The following is an 11,640-nucleotide window of genomic DNA, read 5'->3' on the forward strand; positions in this document are numbered from 1 at the left end:
CATTTTTTGCGATTAAGGGGCACTCCTAGTGTGAAATTTTAAAAAAATTGATTTTTTTTTGTGTATATTTTGATAGTCTTTATCTTTAAAAATAACATACTGAAATTTCAAATAAATATTTTAAATAGTTTTAGAATTACAGTGTTCTAAAGAGTAGCTGCTCAGGGATTAGAAAGCAATCATTTTATCTTTGAACGCGGTTTTTCTCAAAACTACATTTTTTAAATTGGCTGCAGTTGTAATTCGAAGAAGAATCATCCGATCGTTTTGATTTTTTGTCTGCTTATTTCGTATATGTTTCTCTGTACAATGACCTAAAAGTTTTTCGATTGTATAAAAAATGTAATTTCGGCGGGCCAAAAATCATCAACATTTTGAGCAAAATTCGATTTTTTTTTAAAAAGTCTGCCATTTGTTTAAATTTCAATTTTTTTCACAATTTTAGGTCATTGTATAGACAATACTTTCTAGATTAACAGTATTTTTTTTTTATTTCATCCACGGTGAAGGCCGGAATCACTGCAGCCGTTTAGGCCCTTTTTTTTTAGTGACTTAAGAGATAGCGAATAACTCGCTGAAAATTACCTTTTTTCATTTGAAAATTTTAGTGAATATTCGTTAATTATGTATAAATATATCCTTTAAATTTTAAAATATTTCATGCAGTAGTTTTCTTTAAAAAAAATTCCCAAAAATCACCTTTTTTAAGGCGGTCACACTAGGTGTGCCCCTTAAAATTATCTTTTTGTCATAACAATGAAATTTCTACCTCAGAAGTTTATTAAGTTTAATGTTTGTTAAATCAAATGTATTTTATTATATGTATATTCTTCTTCCATTTTTTTTCTTTAGTTTTTTCATTTTGTGTGTGTGTGTGTGATTTAGAAATATAATAATCTTCTTTTCCTTACGATACTAGATAAATCAAATGTTATGGAAAAAAGGTAGTAAAAGAGAAGATAATAATTCTATTGCAATTTACTATAAATTTTCTATGTCTTTTATTCGATCTATAATTTGAGATAAATTATTTCTACTTGATATTAACGTCGAAGGGATTATCTTAACTATATAGATGAGCAAACTGTTTTATAATTAATCTGTTACCTTAAACAGTTTTCCTAAGTTTTTTTTTTTTTTTTTTTTAAATTTAATAACTCTCTTAGTTTTACAAATTTGCATATATAAAGCAATTTTACAGAGCGAAAGAAAATCAGTTTTCACAGCCTTGATCCTCACTCTTCGACGTATACTATACATTTAATTATTTTTTACGAGATAATAAATTAAATATATTTAATAACACAAAAATCGGACGAGATCTTACAATTTTCTCTGTTGATTTTTTAAATTAAATTTTCAAAAAGTATTTGATCGTTTTTATCATTTAATTAAAAAAAGAAGAAAATTTATTAATAATATCAGTCACAAAGCGCACAAAAATATAATCCATCGAAGAGTAAGATACATTCTTTTATATTTCATATTTCATTGAAATAATAATGAAATATAAATTATATTCGTAATGTATTAGGAGTATTATTTATAAAATGAAACCCCCATATATATCTAATACAAAATGGATATGTTCGAAATAGTCGAATATTTAAAATTCAATGATTTCTCGGACATGTAATCACATCAGTTACAAATACTTACATAACACATATTTGAAAAATTAACATTATAATTTTGTAGGGAATTCATCATTAGGAATCCTTATATTGCACAATATTGACATCCGCAATACTCTAAACACCATAATTAATTCCACAATAGTATGAGAAAGATATCTTCAAGTCGATGCTGAAATTCTTAAATATTAATTAGGTACACTTAGCATCATGTTACAATAATAGAGACCTTTCTATATTATTTACAATTATAGCGTCTATCATTATTTTTAGCAAAATTGAAAAACATTGAAAAATTTGATTTCCATTTTTCATCATCATCAACACTATTCCTCATAGGATATTTTTGACAATATCGCATATTAATGTTAAATAAATTATTTTATAGAAACTAAATTTGACAGACATAAGATGTTGTCTTACATATAAAAGTCTCTGTTTCTAAACATTATGAATGATACATTCTTTTTTTTCCATGTAGTATTATTTAATTTTAAGCACATAAAATGTCAAAATACTCTGTCGTGTTATTCTGTTTTGTTTGTTTGTTTGTAACATAACAATAAATGCTAAGGAACGTTCATAAAACGTGGACATCAATTGTCACTGATCTGTATTCCACGAAACACCACTTTAGCACCATGTATAACTCTATACGTCAAGAGAACAAGCATTATAAAGTTCTTACTAACATAAGTGTACCATTTAATCGAAATACTTGAAAGATTCATAGAATTCATCTATATATATATACTTGAATGTTGAAAAAATGTTTTTGTCAAAATTTCGATTACAGGTACATGGAATAGTCATATATAGTATATACACTTTTTCACTAACGACTCTTATACAAATATGTTCACTAATACGAAATGGAGGTAACGAAAAAGAAAAAGTAAAATAAAATAAAAAAAAGAAGAAGTTACTTTATAAGAAAATCACTAAAGTAATTCACATTATGGTAGAGGCCAAGGTAATCCGGTGAAATCAACAGGTCCACCTAAACCAGCATCAGCTTCCAGAAGACTCATGATCACAGCCATAGCTGCTTCGTCATTTCCATCGGAGGGGACTGGATTTGGGGACTCATTAATGGTAGTCCCACCGATCATTTCCATCATATCCTCGTCTGGTAACGGTCCTAAAAAGAAGTATATTTAACGTTGCGCGTGGTTTTTACTATTTGTATCCAAAGAGAATAATTGTATATAGGAACCGTGCAAGATTTTTATTCAGTGCCCGTTAAAAGTTTTTCCACAAAAACAAAAAAACAAAAAAACAAAAAAAAAAACAAAAAAAGAACTACAAAAAAACTAAATCCGTATATACAATATTATCGGTAAAAAAATTAATTATGAAAAATAAATATTGTCCATGAACATGCATATATATGCGTGTATGCGAGTGTTATTATGTTATACATATATTTCCATGATCATGCACATAAATCAATATGTTGTTTGCTTTCATAAATTATTTTGTCTTCTCCTTTCTATTTTTGTTCTTTCCGATCTACATATTTCTATTCTTCTCTTCTGATAAATCCGGCATTCGCACTACACACCAATAAACGACTCCTAGAGACAGTAATAGCTATGACCTTGGTCGTTCGCGATGCTGTTGAGTTGAACGTTGTTGGCTACATGGTTGTACGTGGACGTTGGGTTGCTACTGCTGTTATCAGCACTTATTCCTGCTTGTGGGACCTCGTGAATTCTTTTTGGTGAAGCGGTGGTCGTAATCTGCGACTTAGGTCGGAAAGATGATCCCTAGTATCAATTGTTATAGATAGTTGGGCTCTTAACACATGTCCGTATAATACATATATTTATATTTTTATGAAATAAAATGCAATTATATAATTACCTCGGTATTTAACAATGCGGATTCTACACCTGGGCATGGACTACTTCCCGAGGATGAATCTTCACCACGTCTTTGAAGATCCAATACGTTTTCCGCTATTTGTCGTCCAATTTTACTTACCTCTACATGACTCGTGATAAGTCTTTCCAAGCCGCCATTGCCTAGAATTAAAACAAAACAAAAAAAAACAAATAATTATTATCTATTGATAAGAATATATAATTTTAGAAAAATCTATACTTATCGTGGCATATATGATATATTTAAAATACTTACTTTGAGCAAAGTATTCATAATTTTCTTGCACGCTGGAATCTTCAGATTTATTCGTACTATTTCCAGCTTGTCGAATGTCACAACTTCAAAAATATAAAATATATAATTAAATAAAATATATTAAAATGATTATATATATAAAAATCACGTTACAAGAGACGAGACTTACTAAACGGCTGAGTTCTTGGCTATCAAATATTCAATATCTTTGGTCCATGGATTCTTAAAGGATTTCCATTCAGACTGTAGCCTCACAAAATTCGAACTTTTATTTCGAAACCTATAGACCTGAAAATAATGAATGCAATTATTTAGGTTAGTTAGGACCCGCATAGAAGATTATTATCATTTATTATTAGACTTACTTGGGTTGTAACACGCTCGGAAGATTGTAATGCAGCTTTGTGTGATTCTGCGAGGTGTGGTATATCATCGTGGTGATAATATTCATACATGCTCGTACCCAAAAGTTCCTGAGGGAGAAAACCAAGTACCAATGTGGCTCTAAAGATAGAAGAAAAATTATAATATTATTATTATTATTATTATTATTATATTCTTTACCGCAAAAAGATAGAGAAGAAGACTTCATTAACATTTGCGGTCATTCAATGAACGGCAAAATAATTTCCATCTTCCTCGTCATCGTTTTCTAGTCGTCCTATTGCAAAATAGTAGCTAATTCTAACTGACCTTTGATCCACGAATAAGAATTTCCCGTCCATGGCATGTCTCGAGATAAATTCTATCGTTCGAAGACGTGGTCTTCTTGGTGAGGTCGACGGTGTTGGAAGTACGCTTTGAATTCGACCGACTGCAACCAAACACGACAAATTGCAAGCTTCCCCATCGGTTTCTCCTTCTTGTTCTTCCAAACCAATTTTTGCTGGTGCCCATGACTTCAAGTAACCAGTACATTGTATCACGCAATACTTCCAATCTAAAAATATAATGATCAAACAATCAAATAATTGTTCAATATTTATCATTTATAATACATAATTCATAATACATATGTACATAATTATCTCATTTTAACGAGAAGAAATTTCAAATAAATTTCTATCTCCATATTTTTAAAAATTGATTCTTATTATAACAAAAAATAATAATTCGTATAAGTATAATAAAAAAAAAAGAAAAAAAAAAAATAGAAATTAAAAATAATATATTCATATGTGTATTTTATTATTTTCATATAAAAACGAAATTCATTCATATAAAAAAAAACCCATAACTTACACGAGTATAAAATCTATTTTACGTTCTAAGTATCAATTATCCAGGGTGTATACAAACATACACATACAAAGGATAGATACATAAAACGATAGAGGAAAAGTTATGCGAACCTACAACATTTCTTACCATGTTATTATGGGGTTTGAGAAAAAAAGAATTTTATTCCCGGGATTCGAGATAGTAATAACGATATTTCAAGTGATGCTACATGGTAGAACGCGCCAGCATTCGAAGTCCTTTCACCGATCATCAAGATTTTTCACCTTCGATGAAGAACTTTGTGTTACCTGAATTAATCTTTTCTCTCTTTCTCTTTCATTGAACGAAAGGAAACGCGAATTCCTTTCGTAATATATATTTTTCAAGTTAGTTAATGGTAACTTTGTGTTTATATACGTGTTATTTATGTGCGTATGTATATGTGTAATCACCTCTTACACATATTATATTTTTTTATTAATAAAAATATTCATTATATGACACTAACTAGTCAATGACATAGCTATGTTGGTGGATTATTTTAAAGACACTTTTTTTTGGGAAGGGATTTAACACACAAATCAGTCACTAACATTATGATAACTGCAATTGCATAGTCACCAATCTAATATAATTTTAATAGAAAAAATATAATAATCTTTTGAATACCAAATAAATGTATTGAATGTAATGAATGGCAAATGAAAATATTCCGAGCTTCTAATACACATTTCTATATATATAAGTATTTAAATATTTTAATACATTATTAGAAGTTCTAATGTAATTCTAAATATTCTCATATATTATTAGAATTCTAATATACATTTGATATAAGTATCTAAAATGTGGCATACCAAATTTGTTCTAATATACATTTGATATAAGCATCTAAAATGTGGCATACAAAATTTGTGTTTATTTTTATGATTTCTTATATTATTTGATATTGTGATATACCTAAAATAAATACGTTTTTATTCTATATACGTTGCGTTACTAAAAGGAATCCTTTAGATCATTGAAATCAGGCAATGATTAGAAAAATGAATTGTCATGAATCTAATATAATTTTAATAGGGAAAATATAATATTCCCTTGAATACCAAATAAATATATTGAATGTAATGAATTGCAAATGAAAATATTCCGAGCTTCTAATACACATTTTTAAAAAAGTATCTAAATATTATAATATATTATTAGAAGTTCCAATTTAATTATAAATATTCTCATATATTATTAGAATTCTAATATACATTTGATATAAGTATTGAAAATGTGGCATACAAAATTTGTGTGTTTATTTTTATAATTCCTTATATTATTTGATATTGTGATATACCTAAAATAAATACGTTTTTATTCTATATACGTTGCGTTACTAAAAGGAATCCTTTAGATCATTGAAATCAGGCAATGATTAGAAAAATGAATTGTCATGAATCTAATATAATTTTAATAGTGAAAATATAATATTCTTTTGAATACCAAATGAATATAATGAATGGGAAATGAAAGTATTTCGAGCTTCTAATATACATTTCTATATATATAAGTATCTAAATATTTTAATATATTATTAGAAGTTCTAATGTATTTCTAAATATTCTCATATATTATTAGAATTCTAATATACATTTGATATAAGTATCTAAAATGTGGCATACCAAATTTGTGTGTTTATTTTTATAATTTCTTATATCATTTGATATTGTGATATGCCTAAAATAAATATGTTTTTATTCTTTATACGTTGGGTTACTAAAGGGAACCTTTTAGTTCATTGAAATCAGGTAACGATTAGAAAAATGAATGGATGACCCGTTAAAGAAAAAAAATAAAAAACAAAAACTACTGTATAGTGTTGATTATTTAAAAGAAACGATAAAAATATGCGACTCAAACCTCTTTGGTAGTACAGAATAATTGTGAAAAGGTGTTCGTATAAAAGTGATTCGAATCCGTATAAGGGAAAATAAAAACAGACAATATTACAACTAACCGACATTTTGTTGTTTCTTTCGTCTGTGACAACCTGTAGTCGTGTCGGCTTCTTCTTTAACTTGTAACTCGTTGCATCTAACTCCTTCAACTTTACGTTTCATTCGACAAAAGAAGGATCTCCTAGCACCTGGACAAAGTCGGGACACGCCTTGCGGAACGTCAGTTTTCACTGGTAACATAGCTGAAAAAAAAATATTACAATAATATTTTTAGAAATCATCTCTTTCGTTAATCGTTAACATTACACGTACCATGACCGGTTGTACAATTTTTTTTCTAGAATTTCTTAAAAGTTATTTTAATTGTTATCGAGTGACACAAGAATTTTTATTGCAAAAATGATATATTTTTTGTTATTCGTATATCATAAAATATATGACTTTTTGAAGATTGGGTCATTTGATTTATTATAGTAGAAATAGTTATACATATAGCATTTTTTTTGATACGTTTAATGTTAATTAAATTTGATATTTATTGAATCAGTAATTATCGATATTTTTGATGAATATTTTAAACAAATGATCAAAAAATATATACAATAAAATAACGGTATACATCTCCTACATTAATATTCTACCTTAAGGCAACTCTTATGCAATCCTGTATCAACGTATAATCTATTACACAAATACTGTCCATCTATATTTATTAACATAATCCTAATCAGCATAATTATTTCTTGTTACAACCTATTATCGAATATATTACTTTAAGATTAATATACAAAGATATATGACAACGCGTAACATTGGATTAGGTTCGTATAGAATAAATAGAAATTTTGTAAATAACTTTTTAAAACATTTACTCGAAAAAGATTGAAAATTTTATTGGACAAACATGTTCGGGATAAAAAGAACATTTACAGAAATATATTAACTAAAATTGTTGAAAATATAAAAATATATAAAAAAACAAGGATATTCATTAAAAAGATAACAGTTTAAAAATGAAAATGTCAAATTATTAGTTTCCTGCATAAAAACAATAGATTTAAGTACATTGATGTTTGTTGATAGATGATAATTAGAGATAACCGATGATTGTGATGAATATTTTGCATCATCATCATCATCATCATTATCATCATCATCATGACAATTCTTGTTTAGTCTATTTTCTTTATTGAATGCAGGAATCCTTTCGTAATCGTTGGTTTATCTCTGGTAACACCGATTCGCAAAGATGTTTATCGACAAACGGTCTTGGAAGCAAATGTTGCAGGACGACTGACATTTCGTCGGGTGAATGTGGAAGAAAATCGTACTGAGTAATCTGCGTTATCCTGATCGACGCGTAAGCCACAGTCAGGTGAATGTCGAAAGGTGCTATAATTAATGGATCTTTGGGTCGAAAGTCAAACATGGATGTTTAAGGATACGGACAATTTTCTAACCGAATAATAATCAGAATTTTCTTTCTTGGAAAATACATGAATCATATTTCATTCATCGAAATTTGTTTTTGTTTTTTGCTTTTTTTAGTTTTATATCGATTTTTATACGAACCGTTGAGAATCAGAATGGAACAACCTTGTCAGCTGTGATATTGAAAAAACAAAAAGAAAAATGTTTTGGAAAATTATACAAATTTATATCAATTTGTTGTAGATCACATCGTTTGTTTTGAAACATTTTTATTTTTGTAGATTCAGATGTAGGTAACAGATTAATTTTATTCATGTATTAGTTTTATTACAAAATACCGAGTATTTTTGGTGAAAATGAAAAAATATTGGATAGTCCATTCTGATTCTCAATATGTCTCATATATTATATAAATATTATATATATATAATATTAATAATAAATAATTTTATAAGTTTATAATATAATTATAATATAAACGAAACACAAACAATACTACATTGCTGTTTTAGGCCTTTTTTCGAACTTTTTTTTATTGCAATGTATAATCAATCAAAAACAGATGAACTTTTGTTTAAAGTATTTTTTTGTCATGTTATAACAAGTACTTGAAAAATCGTGACTAGAGTTATGTGACATAGTAGAATAATGTTTTTGGATTTTTAAGGGTGTCAAATTTATCATCCCAATTAGCATAATTAACATTATTTACTAAAAAATATGTTTTTGATCGCTATGATTGGACTTACACGCCACTTTCAAAATCAATGAAATGACATTTTCAATTTTTTTAAGAAAACACACGTCCACAGGAAAAGTAAATTTTTCTTTGAAATAAAAATAAATATTATACACTTTTATGTTATATAAAATTAACAAAATCTTCAACTTTTATTCTCTTTGTTAAATAATTTTTAACATTAAAATTAATATTGTTTTATTAATTACTAGCAAAGCTAGTCTGTATTTAAAAAAATGGGATTGCTGTTTATTTTATCTTATCTCGATTGTTTTTTTTTATTGTAGAAAACCTCGATAAATAACATTTCTTAACAAAAATTTCAAAGAAAATAAACAAATGTTATAAAAACGTATGTGTTACAAAATACCGAGCTTAAACGTGTTTCATTAAAATTTGGTATTTTAAATGCTTCCTTTTAAAATTTCTTTCTTTTTTCAAAAACAGGGGTTACAAAATTTCGAAAAAAAAAAGAAAAAAATGAAATTAAACTTTTATACACACATATAAATAGATAGATTATTCAATCTTCTCCAGTTTGTGTGTGAGGAAAGAATTTAAAATAACTATGGTGTGCAGGTGGTATATAATGTAATAAATCTATTAAGTGTGTCCTTGTATTTTTTAGATTTATCAGTGGTCTCGTTTTTTTGTATAGTGATGTGCAAACTTGATATTATTAACATTATTTAAGAAATAATATATTTATGATCGCTATGATTAGACTTACGTCACTTTCAAAATAAACTTTTTCATCATTTCATTAACCAACGAATTTTCGTGTTACACAAAATATAAATTTTAAATATATTAATAAGAAGTTGCTTCAGAATGAAAAGATCATATAACAATGTAACTATTAAGATCAAAAATGTGAGATAAATATAAATAAAGTAATGATAAGACATTGTATTATAAAAAACTTTGTAAGTTGTGCAATAAAAATCTGATTATATATTAGGTCTACCGGAAAGTTCTGCCCGATTTTTTCTCCTCAAGTTTCAATCGATATAAACATGTTTATTTTAGTCATATATGACTATTTCTCGTTATCCTTGCATTTATACACATGTACTCTCCTAAATAAACTGAAAAAAAACCTTCTCGTGTCATTGGACAGTGAGAGGCGATCGTTGAAACATAATTACCAAAACGTTCATTTACGCTACTGTATTTTGTACGAACTTCAACAAGGAAGAAATGCTACAGAAGCGTGCCGAAATTTAGTATAAGTTTTTGGTTTATATACAGTTTCAGATAGAACGTGCAAAAAATGATTTAAAAAATTTGAAGCAGGTGATTTTGACCTTAATGATAAGCCACGTTTAAGACGGCCGTCATTGATCGATGACGACATTATCAAAGCTATGAGAAAGCAAAATCCATTTTTAACAACATCGGATATTGCAGAGAAGCTAAGTTCAACTCAACAAACCATTTCCGACCATATTCGGAAGCTATGATTGGTCTATAAATATTGCAAATGGGTGCCTCATCAGTTAAGTGAGAAAAATTTGAATGACCGAGTCGTCATATGCACATCTCTGCTTGCTCGGTACAAAAACGAATTTTTCTTTGATCGGATGATAACTGCTGATGAAAAATAGATTACATACGACAACATCGTGAGAATATGAGCATATTGCGAGCCCGGAAAGACTACCCTTTCCACTTCTAATCCGAGCTTGAACCTAAAGAAGAGAATGTTGTGTATATGGTTGGACATTCAAGGACCAATACATTATAAGCTTCTGAAACCTAATGAAAAGCTAAATTTGGAGAAATACTGTAAGTAAATGGATGATTTAAATAAAGAAATAAGAGAAAAGAGGCCAGCAATGTTCAATAGAAAGCACGTCATACCGGATTATGATAATGCCAGACGACATGCTTTTTTGACGACTCGTCAGAAAATCGCAGAGCTAGGCTGAGAAATTCTGTCACATCCACCATGCTCCCCAGACCTTGCACCCTTCGATTATCACTTGTTTTTCTCGTTGCAAAATTTTTTACAGGAAAAAAAATTCAAAACTGAAGATGATGTAAATCAAGCACTAGTTGAGTTTTTCGCCTCTAAAAAAAAATTATTAAAAAAAAATGGCATTTAAAAGTTGCTATCACACTGGCAAGAAGTCATAAGTAACGATGGAAAATATATTCTACAATAAATATTATTAAATGTATGAAAATTTTGTTATTTTCTTTCAATTCAAAAACGGACAGAACTTTCCGGTAGACCTAATATATATATATATACAACTATTAAGATAGCTAATTGTTTTAATTTTGGAAACTGGACTTACACGCCAGTTTCAAAAAATAAACTGGTCATATATGAATATTTATACTTACTTTTCGCATCAATCAGTCGTTCTCGTGGACTTAAATCTGACGAGGATAATTGCTCCTTTACTTTGGCCACGTCCTTCGGATGAAGTATGTCGAACCAACTTTGACCCAAAAGATCACCCTGATAAATATTTTTATTATTTATTTAGTATTTCTCTCGTCCAAAAATTACAATTTT

The 11,640-nt window shown here is 28.0% G+C and overlaps 1 protein-coding gene across 1 annotated transcript; it reads right to left on the bottom strand.

Annotated features, from left to right (window-relative positions):
* Positions 1–1,605: 1,605 nt before the first annotated feature.
* LOC106790115 (aryl hydrocarbon receptor nuclear translocator-like protein 1) lies at positions 1,606–11,589 on the bottom strand (the record flags this gene model as incomplete). The annotated part of the gene is made up of 9 exons (XM_014754816.1): positions 1,606–2,775; positions 3,235–3,403; positions 3,501–3,661; positions 3,777–3,859; positions 3,946–4,064; positions 4,142–4,280; positions 4,470–4,716; positions 7,003–7,185; positions 11,466–11,589. Coding segments are annotated over 9 exons (1,410 nt in total), but the record flags the coding sequence as incomplete, so codon positions are not given.
* Positions 11,590–11,640: the final 51 nt, after the last annotated feature.

This window comes from Polistes canadensis, unplaced genomic scaffold, assembly GCF_001313835.1.
Source record: "Polistes canadensis isolate GaletaPanama2010 unplaced genomic scaffold, ASM131383v1 scaffold_215, whole genome shotgun sequence".
In the NCBI taxonomy this organism is placed as follows: Eukaryota; Metazoa; Arthropoda; class Insecta; order Hymenoptera; family Vespidae; genus Polistes; species Polistes canadensis.